The sequence below is a fragment of the Anastrepha ludens genome, chromosome 5 (assembly GCF_028408465.1).
Source record: "Anastrepha ludens isolate Willacy chromosome 5, idAnaLude1.1, whole genome shotgun sequence".
In the NCBI taxonomy this organism is placed as follows: Eukaryota; Metazoa; Arthropoda; class Insecta; order Diptera; family Tephritidae; genus Anastrepha; species Anastrepha ludens.
This window is the reverse complement of record NC_071501.1, coordinates 72,200,573-72,221,938: the sequence shown is the minus strand read 5'-3', so window position 1 is coordinate 72,221,938 and position 21,366 is coordinate 72,200,573. Positions and strand designations below refer to the sequence as shown.

Sequence of the window (21,366 nt, the reverse complement as noted above, 5' to 3'; positions counted from 1 at the left end):
GTTCGAGTTATGTCTTCGGCCAGTTTAAAAAAAGTGATTTCGAGAAAAACGCGTTTAAAGTTGTAAGTAGCGTTCGGGGCATACCTGCGAGGCACTGCCGTCGAATGAAAAATTTGGGCATTTAGACATTTTTGCTGGCATCCCTCATTTGGTATATTATTTCTAAGACCCTAAAGCACCTTTTAAGACAAAAAAAATTTTTTCGATTTTTTCAAAATTCTAGACCAGCTTCCCCCCTTAATGGCTATTAGGCACTTGAGTGTAAACAATCCAAATTTAATGCCCGCAGCAGTGGGGAAGCAGAAATTATTGTTGTTTTAAACGCTTTATACTTTCCATATCTTAATGACGTCTTCGCAAAATATTGAACATCGCGCTGATGTCATTGCTGCATGTGCTTGCGTCAGTCGTTCTAAACTGGATTGCGTAAGCAGCAGTTGGCAACAATAAGTACTTACCAATGAAACTTAATTGAAATTATAAAACGCCTTCAAAAAAGTGACAGCTTGACACACTCATATTTTGCTCTTGTTTTTCTATATCTAATACTTGGTTTTATTATTTTATCAATGGCTGAAAGTACAATAGGACAAGATATTGTGTATATGCTATTATCAATATTTTTTTGTTTTGTTTTTTTTCGATTTCATCTTATTAAAAACGTTCACTACAAAGATCTCTAAATATAATTAGTTGTATAGTAAATATTTCATAGGTAATAGCTCGCTTTTGCATTTCGAATTTTTTTGCTTTATACTTCAATGCTATAATACAAATTAAAAATAAACAAATATGTATAAAAAAATAAGATTTAGATGCTCTAAAAATTCACAAACAAAAACTAAACAATGAAAACAAAAAGGTAACTGAACAAACACAACTTGCCAAAAATGCTATAATAAATATGTATGTATGTAGATAGAAAATAGTATATGCACCGCTGGCAATTTAAATTTGCTTTGCATTTAGCCATTTTATTTTAAAGGTACAATATTGCAATTTCGCATTATGCGTTACATTGGTTAGCACGAACATGCACACATATGTGCATACACATACATATATAGCCAGAAAAACACTCGAATATATGGATGCGTGTGCATATGCCAACAAAATAGAATGTAATAGAGTAGGTAATTTAAATATTTTAAATTTATCGAATATGTATGTATAACTGTATGTTTAGTTGGTGTATTCATTTAGTTATGCTCAAAATAAATATTAAACTTTTATATTTATACACCTGCAAGTGTCATTGTAAAAGTCCCATAAACGTCATTGAATTGACGAGTCTAATCGTCGGATCTATTTCCATTCCATTTTTACTCTTGGCCATTTGATTGCGTTGCGTTTTGTAGTTTCGCTGCATTTGCGGTTTCGGTATTTAGACACTTTGGTGGCTGCAGCAGATCTGTGTATTGTAGCAGCGCTTCACGCAATGAACGCGACACTTCGGGCGATGTGGTCGTAGTGCAATCGACGAGATAGGGATATAAACCAATTAGCTGATCCCACGCCGGTTTGTTTACTAGGTAAGCAAAGGAAAACAGTGGCCACTGTTAGTGTGTGTATTCATTATAAAAAGGACAATCATAGAATACCTTTAGTTGGTGGTGCCTTTTTCATCGATATCACCAATGTAGCGATGGCCTTAAGTACGAAGGAAATTTCCGAGAGGCGGAATCTGTAAGAAAAAAATGCATTGTAAATACAGTGGTCACACAATTTATTCGTACACCTTGCATAGTACGTAAAAAATTTTAGCTTTACGCAAAATATTTGCTGTAACAATATGTTTCTTTTGGGCCACTTTAAGAATGTTACTTTCCTAATGAATTGTCGCGAGCAAAACTCCCGTTATTTCAACACAGGAAAGCAGAAAGCAGGCAGACGTTGCAAAATTCTGCAAAACATTTCTTCGTACACTTTCAGCTGATGATATTGTTGCTCCAAAGTAACAGTAAAAATCGTTTTTTTTTTTTGCTGAAAACGAAATAAGATTGGATTTTCTAAGTTTTTATCGCCGATTCAGTTTCAGTTACCCGTGCGTATTACCATTATTATCATGCAGTTCATATAAATCGAGTGGAGAGGGTTCAAAAAAATGTTTGTGCGTTTAGCGCTACATTCACTCAATTTCTCTGACCCCAAACCATCACACGACTCACGCTGTCGTTTGATTAGTCTCTGTCCATTAAGGGACAGAGGTACGTTTCAGGCAGTTTCTTTTATTTTCGATCTCGTTAATGGACTAATTGACTGCCCGTTTCTTCTAGAAAGAATACACTTTAATGTTCCTTGCAGGAACTTTCGCCGTGTCAAAATTTTTCATGTTGGCGTTAGGAGGACATTATATAGTGCCAAAGCGCCTCTTGTTAGAACGCTGTCTGACATTAACTATCTCGCCTCCCTTTTGGATCTAGACTTTTCCAGGGCGCCAATTAAAAAATTTCTTCCTTTGTAAGAATTCTAAATAATTACCTAGTATATTTTGTTAATTTAGTTTCCTAAGCTTTAATTTTGTTAATTAAAAAAATAAATAAATAATTGGCGCGTACACTTCTGTTAGGTATTTGGCCGAGCTCCTCCTCCTATTTGTGGTATGCGTCTTGATGTTGTTCCACAAATGGAGGGACCTACAGTTTCAAGCCGACTCCGAACGGCAGATATTTTTATGAGGAGCTTTTTCATGGCAGAAATACACTCGGAGGTTTGCCATTGCCTGCCGAGGGGCGACCGCTATTAGAAAAAGGTTTTTTATTAATTTTGCTTTCACCGAGATTCGAACCAACGACCTCTCTGTGAATTCCGAATGGTAATCACGCACCAACCCATTCGGCTACGGCAGCCGCCCGATCACGCATAACTTCGTCAATTTAACGAATTTTGTCATGAACATGCACAGAGTTCTTTGAAAGTATAATAAACAGGAATCGGTCAAAAAAAAATCGACCGTAGGCCACACCCATGCAGACACCTGCTTGAGCCTGAGCCACCTCCCTGGCACTTCCTCAACTATATTACGTGGACGAGATCCAGGACAAAACAGACAGACCACTCCAGGATCAGACAGTGTACAGACAGACCATTAACGACATTCATCGGGAGAGCCTTACCACCTTCTTAAGCTCCCGACCCCCGAATGCCGTTATCGGAGTCCAACCACCACCTATTGCAGACGAAGAGCTCCAGCTTCCCCGAGAGTCTCGCGTAACCTTGCCACAATTACGTTCTGGATACTGTAGCAAGTTAAACTCCTACTTATCCAGAATCGACCCCGCTATACTAAACATATGTCCGGCATGTGAAGGCACCCCGCACGACACTAACCACCTTTTCACATGTCCCATCAAACCTACTCATCTAGCGCCTCTCTCCCTCTGGACCCAACCCGTCGAAACAGCTAGTTTCCTGGGCCTACCGTTTGATGAGCTAGACGAAGACGACCGGTGATTACACTACACTGACAGGGCGAAGATACTGCTACAACAACAACAACAACCAGTGTACGGTTAGTTGAACACAAATGTGCGACAACAAAGCGTAACTCTCGCGCACATTTTGTAGCATACGATACAAGCCATGCGCGAAGGGTCTTACTTACCTAGGTAATGGGCATTTCCCACTCTGCCGCTCGTCGTCGTTGAATCTCTTCAAGACTTCTTGGAATCGATGTAGCAAAGCCGTCACCGCCAAGCGGCCAGCAAAATCCTTGCCACCTCCACCAGACATATTTGTGAAAACATTGGAATTCAACGACGCGTTAACGCCTGCTACCGCTGCAGACGTTGCCGTTAAACTATTCCGATTATTATTGCAAGTATCGTCTAATAGTGAGAACTGTAGCAGCGTCTCGAAGCATGTCTTTGCGAATATTTCACGTAATTTCCAGTCAGATTCATAGCAAATATTCGAGTCGGATGCGGAATGTATGGAGCCTTTGTTGAGTAGCACAACAATTTGCATTATAAATTGATGTGGCATTTCGTGTGCGTGCGGCAATACTTCGTCACGCAACAGTTCGATGACCTGGCAATCAATTGTTTCGTCCAGCACAATTTCTTCAAGGCCACGATCTTCTATAGTACAAACGCTAAGAATGATAAATTAATATTTCTTCAATTATTAACGGAAGGCGGGCGGGCATTCGTTTACTGCTGCGTTTACTCACCTTGCGGGAAAGAGAAATTTATCGAGTGTGTCAGCCAAATCATCCCACATGCCCGTAAAAAAGTTAGCTTTAGCTCGTGCCACCTTCAAACCGGTGTGTAGTATAGTAATCAAACTCGAAATGGCCAATTTCCATGTGCTGGACGACAGACATTTGTACTTCATGGAGAGTGGCGTGCGGAGCGCCTTTGTAAAAATGGGAAAATATTTATTTATTTGTCACTTAATGCACATTCTATCGAATCTCACCTTGATGATTTCATGTAATATGTTTTCCTGCATTACACACTCCTCGGTGGCGGTACTCTGATACAATTTCACGCATATGCTTATCGACTTCTCACCAAAGGGTATGAAATTCATGCTAACCATTTCCACCGAAGCGTTGTTTGTGTAATGATTCGATGTTTTGACGTACTTGTGTTCGACTCCGGCGTAGGCAGGTGGGGCGCAAGCAAACTTACTGAACACAAGTAATTGACGGAATATAACAGGAATCATGTGTTTCAAATTGGAACCGTCCTTGGTGGCCTCCTACAAACGAATAATAATTCATTTATGCTGGGTGTGAAAGTTAAAACAAATATACCTTTTGGATGAGATCCATGCAATCAAGTATACCATCATGTAATGGCGTTAGCAGTGAGTCCGACACAGACGACATTATATAGGGAACGGCATCAGTTTGCACGGGTATACAAACTGCGTTTGTCAGCACAATACAGAATTTTTCAAAGTCATCCAAAGTGAATCTGTGGGATTACATTTATATATATCAGACATATTTATAGACCCTTAAAGGACATCGATTTTTATGTTGCGCGCACCTTTGTTGTATGTGTTGGAAAATCGCTGGGAAAATTTGTATTAACGCTGTTAAAAATGCTTGACTGGGTATATAAAATTCCTCTTGGGTGTCGTTGTTCTTCGTTGTGATCTTTGTGCTCTCAATACCAATATTAAGCCAAATATTCCATGCAATCTATGTATGGAAAATTTTGTAGTCTCTTAAACTAAAGGCATATTTGACATTATGCCCCACTTACCGTCCAAATCTCATCATCTTTAACGCGTGTTGTGTCCTCATCTGTAAGTGGGACCGATTTCTCTGTATTATGGTACATAATTTCTTGCAATGATTTAAGCGCCGCCAAGGATACTTCGCCATTTTTACTCAAGGCAGCATTTTGAATGAACTCCAAGACCAGCGACCAAGCGCGATCAAAATCACCCAACATTTGCAACAATTCACGCTTGGTATTGAACACCTAACACAAAAACAAATTTGTAAAACCTGCGGTAATAAAATTTGTAACTATTCAGCATACCCTACACACGCCAGAGAGCGTTAAAACCTGTGTCTCTGCCCATTGTTTTTGTGCAGTATTGCGTGAATGGTGAATGAGGATATTACCGCTGGCGTCCACTTTCTCATTGCTAGCCGAACTGGAGAGCGCCCGCACATTATCCAGCAGCGAAAATAGGACCTGCCACACCAGAGCCTGCCATGTGGGTGGATTCAGCAAACTACCGTGTGCAGAAATGGTTGAGAAGAGTGTTTGGCCAGCTGATTTGCGTACTGCGGGCCGCAGATCGACACACAGTTCCCCCAATTTGGCGTACAAACACATCCAGAGTTTGTCGAATTGTGGCATTTTCACAGTGCCTGGAAAATCAGGTAATATAGCGCCATCATCCACTTGCGCCGACATCAATTTCTCTTGATTTTGATTAAAGAAATCAGAAATGTTCCACTGTGAAGGGAGTTGATAGTTATTGACTCGTAAAATAAAATAAATTAACTTATGAACAAACCATTAAACCAATAGCAGTTAGCGATATATTCAACTCTTGCGTTTGCGATCCAAATTTGGCGGCGGTGTTTATGCATAGCGGCAGGCAACGCCAAGGCATTACAGTCAGAAAATCTGTTATGACCAACTGAAGACACTGGAATGCGGTGCGTATCAAAGGCTCGCTGGAATTATGAAATATTAATATGCATTACTTTAAAAATTAACACTACTAGGAGCTGTAAACTTACCCATGATGATCATTTACTGCGCCAATGATCTCAATTATTGCCGGCCAACCGAATGACAATATTTCTCCTGCACCGTTAAGAATCTGTAGCACACAGTCAAGTTGCCGTTGGCGCACATCTGCGTGCATTACAGTGGAGAGCTCGGACAGTGGGCTCAGCAGCATCGTTTGCAGCTCCATATTTTCCTTTAGCGGTACAGTGTGTTTAAACTGCAGTGCAGACTTCACCAAATACGTAATTGCTTCCACGCCCCACTCACGCATGCGTATGTGACGATGCTGGCATACCTCCAGTAAGTGATTGGTGAGTGGACGCCATAAAACTTCAATGCGTGGCATATTCACAAGGCCGGTTTCAAGTAGTTTTGCGACGGCGAACAAGGAGGGTTCCTAGCAGCGGCAACGGATGAATAGCGATTAAATTGTGCCAATATTTCTAATATACACATTACATTACCCTGTTCGCATAAGCGAGCTCCATAGCTTCGTGGGATAATTTACATAATGCATCGATTAGATGATGTAGTGCTACATCGTCCAAATACTGGCTAGATTCAAAGAGTTGACTTAACATTTGTGACAATACTGGCAAATCGGCCATGACGGCAGTCTGTATGCCCACATTTGCCTCGACGGCAGGTTTTGGAAAAGCCTAAAATTGCAAATGTATATATGTAGGTAATCATTTTTCGCGCATAGTCGTGTACTCCTCGAAAACACTCACTTGCAAACTGCCGCCAGTGGAGGGTTTTAAGCCCAAAATCCATACTAAATGTTGCAGGGTCTGCAGCACAATATGCCAGGAGGTGCCCAGTATGCTGCCATTGCTGCGTGCTAAAAACAGAATAGCGCGCATACATTGGAGATTTTTTGTAGTCAGCATGACGGGCGCTTGCATTACACTGTGCGGCAAGGAAGCGCTTGGCAAAGGCGTGCCCACGGCCACAATTTGCTGACGAAATTCACTCTCGTTACAAGTATTCATAAACTGGTTGTTTAAATCTTGACTGTTGCTGCGCGCATGACCTACGAAAAAAGTTTAAAATATAATTATGTTTAGCCCCTTGTCACATTAAACTTTAAAAATCGCTAAATACCTCGCAAATCTGCTTCCATATGTGCATTGTTCGCAAATATTGCCGCTGCATAGTGCGGTGGAAAAGAGGCACGACATATGGACATTATGAAAGCGTCACGTGGTCCCAGTAAGTCCAGCATGCCACAGAGCGCAGCATAGTTTTGCATAGCTTTCAAAATATTATCCGTTGTAGCCTCATCGATTGAAGCATCTATTAACGGCACGAATGCTAAAAGTAGTCCAGCCCAACTAGAGTTGATTAATTGCAAGCACAGCGGTTTGTGCTCTTCCTCAGTAATGAGCGTGGAGTTGTGAGTTGGCTGTTGCTGCGGCAAATAAAAAACATTTAGTAATTTTTCCAAAAGCTTTTTTTATGTATAACTAACCATTTCCGGTGTTCGTTGTATTACGCCTCCAATAGAGCGTGTTATGTCCAAGAGTATCGCATAAGCTACGGAGACACCATAACTATCTGGAATGTTGGGTGCCTCCAGCTTGTCGAGCATCTCCAAACTGAAAAATTAAACAAATTAAACTGACGAGAATGTGTTTGAGAAATGCATTGCCGTATTACTTACTAGACAGCTTTCGCCACACCCGGCGGAAAGGTGGCTACTAGCGATAAGTAAACGCCACGGAACATGAATCCACACTGATTGCCTGAATTATGTGCAGCTGTGGGATTATTTTGATTGGTGGCTGGAGGCTGTCCGGTTTGTACTACACAAGTAGAAATCAATATATTACAATTATAAAAAAGCCTATGACAAATATTTCGCTTACAAGCAACTGCGTTTATTAATGAATAACGCACATATGTGGCCAATGCTGAGATCATATCATGTACAATATTGGTGGCATGATTTTTTAGATCATAGGACTTGCAGAAGAATGCAATTAAATTAGGTTTTGTGGCAAGTTTGTGGATGACTTCCAAAGCTAAGGCGCGCTGCCAGTGCGGCTTATCAGGATCAAGAAATTTTATGATTAATGATAGAAAAATTTCGCATTCGGTAACCTGTGTAAAGTGAGCAGCGTTAAATTATGATTATTTTAACATGAAAAACCCCTCACTTACCAATATTGTGTGATACTTCTGTATTAGTATGGCTACTAAACGCAATAAACGCATGCTGATTGGGAAATAGGGTTTGTCATTGGGCACCGCAGTATTGCCATTGTTAGGAGCCGGCACTTGACGATGCTTCACGTTCGGCGAGAAGAGTTTAATGACTAACGCACAAACGCGCTCTTTTAGTAACAAACGGAAATCATTATTCTGTAAGGAAATTGTATGCGCTCATTTTCTTTTACTTTTCTTTCAGTGAATGTCAGCATACCTCATGAAATACAGCGCTGAAATTCGTTAACACCGCCTCGAGTAATTCTAAACCAAAGGTGCGCGTCATTTCTGTCATTCCAATGAGCCAGTACGGTTGATCAGCATTCACAAGCTGCACGAGATCCTAAAAAGGAAACAACATCGTTTCGTCATATCTTAGGCAAAAAATAAAAATAAATAAAAAAACACTTACTTGAAACAAGAAAAATGCATCGGCAGCAAAGGTTTGAATTTCGGTACTAGCCCCTCCACTGTTGTCACCATCCACCAATTCTTTGTTAGCATTTTGAGTGGCGCCCTGTAATGTGGCCACCGAATCCTTTTCTAAATAGACACGTTCAAACACCAGTGAAACAAGTTGTCGAATCGTGGCACCCGCTGTATTGACAATCGTTGAATTCTTGGTGTAATGTAGTCGAAAACATAATACCAAAGATTTGGCTAATGTTTCGCCGTGTACAACGGTGTTGGTGGTCAACAAAAGTGTAACTGTTTGCAAAACCTTTACCTCTTCGATGTTATTTTCCATAAGCATCCACAATGCATCCGTTATGTAGCGTGCGCCTTTTTGGTCAACAACCTGCTGGGTGATAAGCCGCTGCATCATGCCCAGACAATACTGCAATGCATAACACAAACATTGGCAAGTGTAATTACGTTTAAAGCGACGATAAGATAATCGGCAGTGGTTGCCGGTAAAGTGGTATAACCTCATATGAAAAGTATGCGTATTTGTACCTGTTACTGCTTATGACTCACCTTAATAATTTTCAGGTCTTTGGTTTCACATCCTTGCACAAGTGGATACAAAATTTGGTTCACAGTGTAATATACAGAAGTTTGTTGATTATTGCTAGCGGCACTCAATTTTGAAATAGCCTCTTCGCATGACTATAAAATATCAACGTGAAAAATAATAATTATATACAAAATCTACTAAAATAGATTAAACTATATTTTACAACTTATTTGCTGCCTACGTAAGCTTAGTTTTCGAGTTATTACGGAACCATTTAGCATAGACTTATTATACCAGCAATTCAGAAACTGGTAATAAATATAAAATAATTTGCTATTATGACCACCACTAATCCAATTTATTTAATATCATAAGTAATGGTCCGAGGCTCATAAAACCCCCAAAAAATTCTGGTAACGCTACAAGAATTAATTACCCAGACTCACTTACACTTTATACATATGTATAACCCATAAGAGCTTACTGTCACCCCTACGCACGCCGCACCTAGTTGTGACACAACTTCTCGCATAACTTGCGACACTACCCAACCCCGCATATTGACTGCATCAAACACCTAATGTTTATTTGGTGTCCAAGGGTGTAGTTTACCTAATTTTTTCTTATTATCATGTTTCTCACCTCTTTTATTAATGGATACTTTTTTTTCGTTTCCGTAGAAAGCGTTTTAAAATCAGCCCGCAGGGCCTCCACAAATTTATGCACCGACTCATTACCACCCGTCGAGGTGCGCACGAAAGACATTTTCACGTCTTAACTTTCAGGACTCAACAGTTCACAAAACGAATATTAATTTTTTGTGCTGTTTTCTACACTCAGCATCACAATATAATTGTTTATTTTATAAATATAAGACGCAAAACACTGTATATAGTCTTTAAGGTGAAAAAAACTTCATGAAATTTGCCAAATAAGTTTTCTTTCTAATCGTTTGTGTGGTTGTGTTGTTTTTGTCTGATTTGACAGCTGACGTGACAACATTACGTTGTGAAGCCACTGTAAAATTATTGAATGGTCAAGAGCAGGGATGCCGTGTCTCGAAGTAAACAAACAAGTTCTATATGGAATTTCCTATTTGTATATACTTAGGTATGTATATAAATCCTATGCCTACATGCATGATTGTAATATCCAATTTGAATTATTTGAAATGGTCTATATGCATATTTTACAATATAAAAAAAAGTAATTTGTTGTACTCCCTTTATTGGCCCAAATAATACTCCTATTATAAGAACACCTTTAATTTCTATGAACATAAAAAACGACTTGCAAAAATATATTCTTTTGTGCAGCGTCTTTATCATCATTTATAATATTTTTATCAATTTTATCATTTAAAATATTTGCATAAACATCATATAAAAGTACTTTCATAAATATTACAATAAGGTTAACATTACACACGATACTCATTAAAATATAATTAAATAATTTCCTATAATACAATCCTTAATTCTTTCGGAAGCTTAACAAGACAGGATATATTTTATCCAAACAATCCATTATGTCCTTCCGCGCTTTGGCTCCGGTGAACACAATTTTTCCATTTACGAATATTAAAAGGACCATACGTGGATTAACCATGCGGTATATTAGTCCAGGAAAAAGTTCGGGTTCATATGAGCTGAATTGGCCATGCATTTGATTCAAGTTTTCAAGGCGTATAGGAAACCTCAGATCCACAGTCGCTACAATATTTTGCAGCTTAAAATCTGCAAACTTCACGGGATATCCAAGTTTTTGTAGTATTCGCGCAAATTTTCTAGCGCCCAAACTTGCTTCAGCTTCGTTGCGTGCTCCTGTGCAAATAATTTTACCGGTGCGGAATATAAGCGCCGTACAGCGTGGCTCTCGCATACGCATTACAACGCCATGGAAGCGAGATGGGGTATATTCAGAATTACGAGTGCGAAAATTTATATCCTGAAGATTTAATTCACAAGCGACCGAAACTGTGGCGACGACATTTCTATGAAATGTTAGAAATTACAGTTGCGTGAACATGAATGAACGGTTATTGGAAAGCGATATACTCACTGCAGTTTTACTTCATGTTGCACATCCTTTGGTTCAATAATCGGTGTGACGGCCGGTTGCTGTGGCTGTATAGTGCTGTGCGGATTTTGCTGCTATTTTATATAAAGCTAAAGTAAAATTATTATTGTTTGATTACATGTTTACATTTAACTTACTTTATCATGTATGGCAACTTGTAACAAATTGCGTAAAGCAGAATCGTTATTTGAATCCATTATATTCTACTCAATATAAACAATTCCGCATGTGGCCTATAAGAAATAAACACAAAAGGGAATGTAGAAATAGCATCTGATGTTAATTCTTCTTCTTCTTCACGTACAGGGTTACATTTTGCTACGAAGTACCTTATAGTTTTATAACGGGTCGTAACAATGAAAGGTGATGTATGATTAAAACGATGACAAAAATATAGTAAGGTAGAATCGCTGTGAAGCATTTTTAACATTTTTCGCTGTTGCAAACCATTAAGTCTCACCATCTCATTTCTAATGTTTTGGTTTTGTGATTTCATTCACGTAAATTAGAAATTAAAAGTACTTGTATAAAAATGTAGTTCTTCTATGCCGCAAAAGTGTTTAAAATTCGGATAAAAGCATAACAAATTTTAGTTTCACCTAAACGGGTATGAATAATTGAAAGTTGAGTGCAAGTACCGACGAATTCTTTTGCAACATCTTTATTCCAAAGAATGGATGATCCAATGCTACCTTACAAGCAACCTAACCAGTTCCGAATAAGACTACCTGTTCCTGTATTGGGAATGCAGCTGGATTGGAAGTCCTTGGCCGGATATAAATCCGGTATTTGTTAATCCCTTATAACTACAGGCCAATTTATTATATTTTCTATTCGTTTGGAAAGGCCGTGCACATGCATACATACATAGATTCTAAATCAAGGTACCGTAAAACTGTGGAACTTGAAACTAAGTTTTAGTGTTTATATTGTATTTAGATTCTATATTTTTATATGACATGGACGAATCAAGAGAACGGTTTGACCTTAACATATTGTTATCATTTTTAAAACTATGACACTAAACACAAGACAGTTTCTTACTACTTTTTTACCACAAAGCAAATTTTTGGCATTTCTCCAGATGCAAACATCAAGCATAGTTTTACCAGGTTGAAATTTTTCGAGATGGAAGTATTTTTACGAAATATTTGGAAATTTGAATACCAGAAATTTTTAGTTGATTTAAACAATCAAAAAATTTCAAAGTTTTTCTGAAGCATTTGGAAAATCCGTTGAAGAATATTGACGTGCAGGATGAGGAAATAAATAAAATTCAAATTTGATAGTTTTATTCAATAATAAGCTGTAAATGTTAATAAATAATGTTTTTTTATTAAGTTTTTTTTTTTCAACAAAATAAACCAATTTACTTGACATGTAATATAATATTAATCTTGATTGCCATGTCTTTAATTTGTTGCTCACATTTAAATTGGTGGACTATATTATTTTTCGGGAAGGTAACTTTTAGAAATTTGTTTACCTAAGTTTACTTTGGTATTGTTTAGCAACATGTGCACGTAATTTGGACCAATACTGAGTAAATTGTCATTCTTATCGGTTAGTAAATTGCACAACTTATATTTTTAAAAGCCTTCATATTTTTCTTTTCAAAATTTTTGTTTTAGCAATTATGATGCCCGAGAAAAACTACAATCTTTTTATATCATGAGTAAAATTATTGATATTTATTTAGTTAGTAAGAAATTTTTTTAGTAAATATGCTCCAAGATGACATAAATGCATCAGGCCAATCATTTGTCGATAATGGATGTTATAGCTGTCGTATAAAATAATGATGGCCGTCATATGACAATTAAATTGTATCCAAGTGAATACATTAATTAAATTAAACACTAACCTACAATCTTGGAATTAATGTCACATCCAAGTCGAATTTAAGCAAGGTGAAGTGACTAGTTTATAATTGACATCACCACCTTCCTAAGCTCCCGTCCTGTGAATGCCGTAATCGGAGTGCAACCACCACCTATTGCTGATGAAGAGCTCCAGCTTCACCGTGAGACACGTGCAACACTGGCACAATTACGTTCTGGATACTGTAGCAGATTTAACTCCAGAATCGACCCCGACATACCAAACATACATATGTCCGGCATGTGAAGGCACCCCGCACGACTCTAACCACCTTTTCACATGCCCTCTAAAACTGACTCATCAAACACCCCTCTCCCTCTGGACCCAACCCGTCAAAACAGCATGTTTCCTGGGCCTACCTTAGATGAGCTAGACGAAGACGACCGGTGAAATGCCCTACACTAGCGGGGCTTCTATTACTGTTAACAAACAAACAAATAACCTAGGGTATAATGTACAGTTAAAAGTATTTTGATTTTGTAATTTGGTTTTTGTAATGCCAAATTTTCAATCAGAATGGAGATAAAACAAGTACTGAAATACCTTTACATTCAAGCCTCCAAATCGCAAAAAAAAAAAACTAATCAGCTGCTCTAGTTAAACAAACCAACGTAAGCCAAAAATTAAATCAACGTAAGGGAAAACATTCTATTGCAACCCTGATAATCGACCGCTGTCTAGCGAAATTCACGGTGTATCATTCTCGAGTTGAATTAGAGTTTTGCAATAGAAATTTGAGAATTGTGAAACGGTTTGGTTGTGAGTGAATTTTCGAGAAAAATAAATATATATAAATAATTTAAAACAATATTTGGGCGTGCGGAAATTAGAAGTAAAAGTAGTCAAAATTTGCGGGGCCGGTCGAAATTTCACTGTGAGTTCATCAAGCATTTCCACGACTATTTTTTATCTAATAATTTAAAGTGAATATTCTGAAAGCAAAACAAAAACGCCAATAAACTAACGAAGATAAAATAAGTAGGAGGCACACAACGAAGAGAATAAGAATAGACAAGTGATTGTATTTCCAAATTTTCCATTCGTATGAAAAGACGTCTTTCAAAGAAAAAAATTGTAAATTGGTTTCCAACACCACAAAGAAAATATGGAAAGGAAATTAGTAGCTTAATTAAATTTCGAAAGCGAATGCAACAATAATGAAAATGGTGGTCATTGACACAAAATACGAAGTGCCAATATTAAATAGTGAACAAAATAGATAACATTTGAAAAAGTGGAACAACACTTTCTGAAGCGGAGGGGTGAAAAAATCATAGAAACAGAATAAAGAGCCTCCACAGTCCAGAAAGACAAGATTAGTGAAAAGTTTAAGAACTAAAACTTGAGCACTAAACTGCCGGTGGTCGGTTCATTTACACTTACAACATTGTTTTAAAGTAGAATCGTGAGACTATCATAATCGAAACAAACACCCACATTTGTCGCATGCCTTAATTTGGGTAAATTTCTTGTGATAAATCCGCGGTTCGAATATTTTTTAATTTGTTAAAAGATTGTTTTTAAGTGCTTCTATTAACATATTTCATATTCCAAATATTTTATAATATACTTTTATTTAAAAAAAAAAAATTGTTCTTTTTACTTAACTCGCACTAAAGTTTCGTTCGATCCCTTCGTGCATGCTGCCAAAATTGTTGCTGCAATTTCATCTGTTTCTTGATAACCTCCTAAAATCAAAAAACGAATTTATACAGATCCTCACCGACTTCTCATTATTCTCATTCGATCACCTACATTTGATCAAATTCATAGCCAGAATGTCGACTGCATTTCTTACCGCCATTGCGGTCATAATGTGCATCCTATTTCGTATACTAAACGTTAATAGTCAGCCACTAAAGCCAAGCGTTTGGTGTTTGGATCAACAGTTCCTGGATTGTATTTACAAGATTGCGCCAGTACTTAGAGAACCGTAAGTAGAACATTTATCGTTAATTTGGGAAAATGTTTATAACAAAATATATTTTTATCGAAGAAATTGGAACAAAACGGCTAACTATTTTAGAAAGTTGAATATATGGGGTGGGCTTATAGTTGTATTTGGGGGAAAAATATTTATCCTGCATATTATTTATCAAAAAAAAAGTAAAAAAAAAAAAAAAAATAAATAATAAAAAATAAACTTCGGCAAAAATTGTTATTAGATAGCAGAAAATATAAATATTGATATCGGCGAAATAAAAACTCATCTAATGACTTTTAATGAGCAACCTTTTTTTTCAATAAAACTTATAACTGCCCCTGATTCATTCATTTGATTTATTATAGTAAAGTAATCCGTATGAATAATATTGCGTGGATTGTAGGCTTTTAACGATTGACACATGGATTTGTCAATATAATATTGCAAATCAATATTTAGTATGAAATTGCAGCTGTTTCATAAGATTGTGATGTGATAACACTTATATGTACACATACATATATACACATATGTACGAGTATATTATATAGTTCAATAAATTTTAAATTATTAGCCTAGCTTAGCCTGGCTTAGCTTAGATTTATTAATGTTTATACACGCTTTCGTTTTTACTGTTTCCTGAAAAATCTAATGATCGTATAGATTACGAGTACTGGGTAACTACCACTATCTTGCTAAGTTTTATGTGTTCACATATATTGGCATGTATGTGCCTTATATGTTTCATGCGTTATAAGGTTCTAAAATCCTGCCTTGTAACATTCATATGTGTATATGTACATATGTATGTACATACGTTTCATCTTTAGATATTTCTGTGTGGGAGTATTCGTATATGCAGCGTTTCTAATAATATTATATTATAGTGTGTGGGGTGTTCTTGCATTCGCTACTATTTTTGTATTTATCCTTTCACACAACTTCGCCATCAAAATTATATATCTTACTTGTTTAGCATTGTACTATTAGAAGTTCTTAGTATCCAAAATCAATAATTTGCATACCACTTTGATTTATCAACTATTGCAGGTATGCTAATATGGAATTAATTAGTGTGCGGCTGTTAGAAAATAAAAGAAGCGTCTAGTGCAAATAAAACTGGGTACATAAAATAAAAATTAGCTGCTATATTTAGAGGAATATAATTATATGTATGTATATATATGCAAATTATTATTATTATTGTTGTTGTAGCAGCAAAACATTCCCCATATATGTACGGAAGTGCTGCTGGAGTGACAGTCTTTGGCCGAATATATATTTTCGTTCCGGTAACGTAAATCCGACTGTCGGGAGGGAACGTAAGCAATTTGACGAATATATGTTTGTACGTGCATATACTTACGAACAAAATAAGAAATCACGATATTATGACCAATTTTGACTACTTTTTTTAATTTTCATAATTTTTTTATTCTACAATAAATATCATATACATACATATGGTATATCAAAAAAGCTTCGAGCGAATTTATAAAATTCGATACATTTTCATCAAAATTTCACACTTTTTGATCAGAATTAAGAAAAAAAATCGTTGTTTTGTTATAATTTTTTTTTCCTGAAGGCAGAATATTTTGGAATAATAATATCCACGATTGTGAGGCACGGAAAAAGCTGGGAATATAAAAATAAACTCTGAGGGAAAGTAGTTTTTATTCGCCAACACCTATAAAACAAAAAGTTTCGAATTTAGAAGAGCGGTCATCTTTAGTGAAAAAAGTAAGCATAACATTTTTAGATTTTTTCAGAGGAAGTGTTCTACTGTTTCTTCCACGTCGTTTTTGGGCCTATCTCGACGATAAAGTGCGGGAACACAAAATTCCATTTCAAAGTTTTTGTTGTTGTAGAGTTTACTATTAACCCTCGGTTGGGCACCCGTGTCTGGCCCAACTGGTTTTTCCGATTTTGGACGTGAATTTAATATATTTCTATTATAGCTAACGACTTCAGGTTCCAGACAGCTTCTTAAAATTTAACTTTCTATCGATTTATGGATAGAACCTTTTAAGAAGGACAAAAAAGGCCAGAGCCGCGTGCCTAGCCGAAGGCTTTAAAAAAGGGGTCCAAAGGAGGATTAAAGAGTGACTAAGGTTGGTTTGTTCGATCAGTAGGTTAAGATACCTGGAGAATTTCGTTGGAAGTTGATAGAATCTATGCCAAGACGTTTAGAGGTTATTTCCAAAATTAATGGTTACTAAGCGAAATATTGATAGCTTGCACATACATATAATATACATATTTATTCATCACTAAAAGGGCAAAGCAAAATACTTTTATGAGCAATGAATTATATTTTTTTCGTAATTTTCAGTTTATAAGAAAAAAAATTATTTTTAAGTTTTGCTGAATTATTTTTTAGTATAAACCTTTAATTTTAATAACTGAGCGGAATTAATTTTATTTGCATGTAGCTATGTATGTATGCGTGTACGTATTTCTCTGCTTCTATGCACCTACATATCCGCAGATGAATTTCATCACCGAATTGCTCCGGAAACTTGTTACTTAGACGCTCTACGCCAACGATGACTAAACATATGAGTTCTAAACTTGAGTAATCCCTCGTGTGGGAGGTTGTTTGCTCTGCACATCTGCTAAAAAATCCACTGAAGTTTTTCATTGGCATTATCAATCTGAAAGACTGCTTACATTGCAATGTTTTACATTCGAATATGGAATACTTTCTATTTTCCTCTGAAACATTTTATACTACAGTTTGTACTTGTCGTTGGCACAAACGCCGCTATGTCTGAGATTTTCATAAATTAGCAAACAAATTCATTTAATCGAAGCTCACTTTTTTTTGCTAAATTTCTAGTTTCGTGCTTAGTTCTCATTATAATACAAATTTGTTGTTCGCACCACTTCTTATTGGTATGTGTGTGTGTGTGCACCTAGTTGTGCATGCCATAGCAATCGAATGCCGGCAAAAATGTATTTTTTGCGTTGAATATGCATTAGCTCATATGTATGTGTACACATACTATATACATACATACACTCATTATCATGTGCATAATTTTGAGCCACTTAATCTAAACTAAACGGAGATACATTTTTGTTTAATAACAAAAAATTGCGTAATTCCCCAACACTCAGTTCACACCATTTCATATACACTTGAGAACTTATGTACATGTGAACATACAAGCATTCATATAAATATTTTGCTTGGAAGTGTTAAATTTTTTTATAGTTCAGGTGTTCACTTGCCTTACTCACCTGCTTGGCATATATTATTGATTGTTGTAGACAAAGCGTTTGAATGCCAATGAGCCTATAGCCCTTTAATTCCAGTAGATAGCAAATTTGTTGTTGGGTTACAAAAAAGACGTTTTGGTTTAGAATTTGCGACGCAGGAAATAATTAGTCTGGGTACGAGGTAGTATATGTAAGTACATGTGGCAAATTTGAGTGTTTGCTTCTACTACTACTACTGCCACCACCACTACCACTTCTACTGACTGAGTATGGAAATTTACCAAAACAACATTTTTTTGGGTGTATTATTTTTAAACCACATATAATTTGAAAAAATGCTCATTTGCAATTTTTTTTTTTGTGTTTGATAATTCCCACTGACACATTTTTCACTACTTTTGCAATATTATCTTTATCGCGATTTTTTTCCATGATTCATTATTTTACTTATTGTGTAATAAGTTATCGACAGTATAGTAATAAAATATATTTTGAAGTTGCACTTTGCATCCTACAGCAGTTCTCTTTTCTAAAGGGTGATCAATTTAGAAGCATGGAATTTTAAATTGAAATAAATTCATATTGGGGCAATCTTTATTATTTTTATGTAAACCCGTTAATGACATTTATTTAATTCCGCAACGGCGCCATAATTCAGCCTTTCCTAAACACCAATTTTGAATGACTCGCTGGAGGACTTCCAATGCCTCAATCGAAGCTGGTTTATCCACAAAGCATTTAGACTTAACATATCATCTCACAAATAAAGGGCATCATTGTCCTATTGTAGTTAGAAAATTCTGCTGGAAAAGCCATTTCGGTCATAGGTGAGCGCTACAGAAGCATAATAAATGGTTTTCTGTAGCAGGGAAGTGAGGACTTGAACTCGGACGATCTGTTTTTCAGCAGAATGACAAGCCCATGGTTGAATCGCGCCAATTTTTGTAAATAAATAAATACTAGTTGTTATCAGCCGTTTCGTCGATGTCAATTGGAACTCTTTGACACCATTAGACTTTTTTTTGTGAGGTGAAGTATCGATATTATGCGATCAATTCATTAACGATTCAGGCCATTAAAGCGAATATCAAACCAGAAACTGTCACTAAGGTCTTGGAAAGCTAGATTAAAAGGATGAGCTAAACCTAGATGATGGAAATATTATATTTCATTTTTCGATTGAACTAATACAATATCGAACAAAATTTATTTTTGTTTTAATTTAAAAAAAAAAAAATTTTTTTTTTTACTTTTTTTTATTAACTTTCGTTTTTATCTATCTATCTATTTTTAAAATAATAAGCAAATTATATAACTATTTAACAATTTGACTTATATTATTGAGCTCGATTGAGGTCAATAATAATATACATATATGTATACTACGATTAATGTACACTTATATTCAGACTTATGTGTTAGATTTTAATTTTAGATTTATCTATTAGGTTCTGAATGGAATGTCTAATACATGATGTCTTTTAAGACTAGTAATTTCATTAGTTTCATCAAGTAATGCAATTGCTAGCGGGTTATCGTAATAACTTAATCTCTGTAAATATTTTATGGTAATTTTTTTAATTTCATCTTTCATTTCATCAACAAAAAACCAGATTTAATTGATTTTTTCATGGTCCGAAAAGTATCCCAAAACTTCGTCAAAATAGAAGAGGGATTAAGTCTGAATTCTGACCATTCCCCTATATACTTGACCATAAGTGAATCAGTTGTTGAAAAAGAACCAAATCTGACTCTGTACAACAGATACACTGACTGGGCTTCGTTTAAATCAACACTTAGCACCGCAATGCATTTTTCTGCACCAATATTGACAGCTGAAAGTTTGGAGGTTGAGATCGATTCTTTTACGAAGAAAATTCAGAAAGCTGCTTGGGAAAACACCCCGGAATTGAGGCGGGGTTCACCTGCAGATAAAACGAAACTCAACAATGCAGCAACTGCATTAAAAAAAGAAATAGCAGTTATTGAAAATGAGTCAATGCAACGTTACCTATCAGAGCTTTCAGCTGATAAAAAAGATGACTATTCTCTCTGGAAAAGTACAAAGTATTTAAAACGACCAATATGCCATGTTCCACCTATTAGAAATGAAAATAGTACTTGGGCTAGAAGCGATGCAGAAAAAGCCACTGCTTTTGCGAAGTATTTGAAAAAAACTTTCACACCTAATAAGAGTAACTACGACTTAAACTCCTGTGGTACATATGAAAACCGTTCTGAAATTCCACAAATTACATTAAATGAGCTCTGAAAGGAAATCAAGCAACTTAAAGATAAAAAAGCTCCAGGCTTCGACCTTATAACTGCAGAAGTTTTAAAACAATTGCCAAATAAAGCCCTAAAACGATTGGCTTATCTTTTCAATACAGCTATTAAACTAAAATATTTTCCTGGACTGTGGAAAGTTGCGGAAGTTATAATGATTCCAAAACCAGGAAAAGATCCTCACGACGTGTCTTCATACCGTCCGATTTCTCTGTTATCACAAATATCCAAGTTGTTTGAAAAACTAATATTCCTCAGGTTGAAACCCATTATTGAATTAAAAGATCTAATACCTTCTCACCAATTTGGTTTCCGAAGTAAACACTCCACGTTGGAACAAGTCCATAGAATAATATCAGAAATCGAAAAAGCATTAGAGGAAAAGAAGGTATGTTCAGCAGTTTTCCTCGACGTCGCACAGGCGTTCGATAAAGTATGGCATGAAGGCTTGATTTACAAATTAAAGACTTGCCTCCCATACCAATATTGTAGTCTGCTGGAGTCATATATTACTTCAAGATATTTAAGAATTAAGCAGGGAAAGGAATATTCTGAACTGGTTGAAATAAAAGCCGGCGTACCACAAGGTAGCATCCTGG

At 36.3% G+C, this 21,366-nt stretch overlaps 3 protein-coding genes across 8 annotated transcripts in view; 1 reads left to right on the top strand and 2 right to left on the bottom strand.

The window, feature by feature from the left end:
* Window positions 1–526: 526 nt before the first annotated feature.
* On the bottom strand, window positions 527–10,350 carry LOC128863048 (protein MON2 homolog). 2 transcript variants are annotated; one of them, XM_054101946.1, is made up of 22 exons: window positions 10,015–10,349; window positions 9,393–9,524; window positions 8,827–9,252; window positions 8,632–8,757; window positions 8,370–8,570; window positions 8,075–8,309; window positions 7,870–8,011; window positions 7,678–7,804; window positions 7,311–7,617; window positions 6,938–7,239; window positions 6,671–6,865; window positions 6,215–6,603; window positions 5,986–6,148; window positions 5,499–5,924; window positions 5,217–5,438; window positions 4,998–5,152; window positions 4,760–4,922; window positions 4,420–4,704; window positions 4,172–4,356; window positions 3,605–4,093; window positions 1,602–1,684; window positions 527–1,528 (listed from the first exon to the last, which is right to left on the bottom strand). In XM_054101946.1, the coding sequence occupies exons 1-22, from the start codon at window positions 10,135–10,137 to the stop codon at window positions 1,323–1,325; spliced, it is 5,082 nt and encodes a 1,693-aa protein (XP_053957921.1). In that variant the 5' UTR covers window positions 10,138–10,349; the 3' UTR covers window positions 527–1,322. The 2 variants fall into 2 exon arrangements, with proteins under 2 accessions (XP_053957921.1, XP_053957920.1); XM_054101945.1 differs by having other exon boundaries at window positions 7,870–8,309; window positions 10,015–10,350.
* Window positions 10,351–10,675: 325 nt separating this feature from the next.
* Window positions 10,676–11,723, bottom strand: LOC128863221 (TBP-related factor). 2 transcript variants are annotated; one of them, XM_054102268.1, is made up of 3 exons: window positions 11,589–11,723; window positions 11,434–11,522; window positions 10,676–11,365 (listed from the first exon to the last, which is right to left on the bottom strand). In XM_054102268.1, exons 1-3 carry the CDS (start codon window positions 11,646–11,648, stop codon window positions 10,846–10,848), a joined length of 669 nt encoding a protein of 222 aa, XP_053958243.1. In that variant the 5' UTR covers window positions 11,649–11,723; the 3' UTR covers window positions 10,676–10,845. The 2 variants fall into 2 exon arrangements, with proteins under 2 accessions (XP_053958243.1, XP_053958242.1); XM_054102267.1 differs by having other exon boundaries at window positions 11,434–11,525; window positions 11,589–11,722.
* A 2,331-nt stretch (window positions 11,724–14,054) lies between these two features.
* Window positions 14,055–21,366, top strand: part of LOC128865214 (abhydrolase domain-containing protein 2) — a 43,145-nt gene continuing 35,833 nt past the window's right edge. Inside the window, exons 1-2 of one of the 4 annotated variants that reach the window (XM_054105340.1) lie at window positions 14,055–14,206; window positions 15,048–15,265. In XM_054105340.1, coding sequence (XP_053961315.1) covers window positions 15,111–15,265 — 155 coding nt within the window. In that variant the 5' untranslated portion in view covers window positions 14,055–14,206; window positions 15,048–15,110. Of the gene's footprint in view, window positions 14,793–14,951; window positions 15,266–21,366 lie in introns of all 4 variants that reach the window. The other 3 variants (XM_054105338.1, XM_054105339.1, XM_054105337.1) reach the window with 3 other exon arrangements.

Excerpts from the sequence above, each read along its gene's own strand:
- LOC128863048 (XM_054101945.1), bottom strand. The coding sequence starts at position 10,137 with ATGTCTTTCGTGCGCACCTCGACGGGTGGTAATGAGTCGGTGCATAAA. Across the intron at positions 9,253-9,392 it reads AAGACCTGAAAATTATTAAG|TATTGTCTGGGCATGATGCA; the intron begins GTGAGTCATAAG and ends TATGCATTGCAG. Across the intron at positions 4,357-4,419 it reads TATTACATGAAATCATCAAG|GCGCTCCGCACGCCACTCTC; the intron begins GTGAGATTCGAT and ends ATTTTTACAAAG.
- LOC128863221 (XM_054102267.1), bottom strand. The coding sequence starts at position 11,648 with ATGGATTCAAATAACGATTCTGCTTTACGCAATTTGTTACAAGTTGCC. Across the intron at positions 11,526-11,588 it reads AAGTTGCCATACATGATAAA|CAGCAAAATCCGCACAGCAC; the intron begins GTAAGTTAAATG and ends TATATAAAATAG. Across the intron at positions 11,366-11,433 it reads CAACATGAAGTAAAACTGCA|AAATGTCGTCGCCACAGTTT; the intron begins GTGAGTATATCG and ends AACATTTCATAG.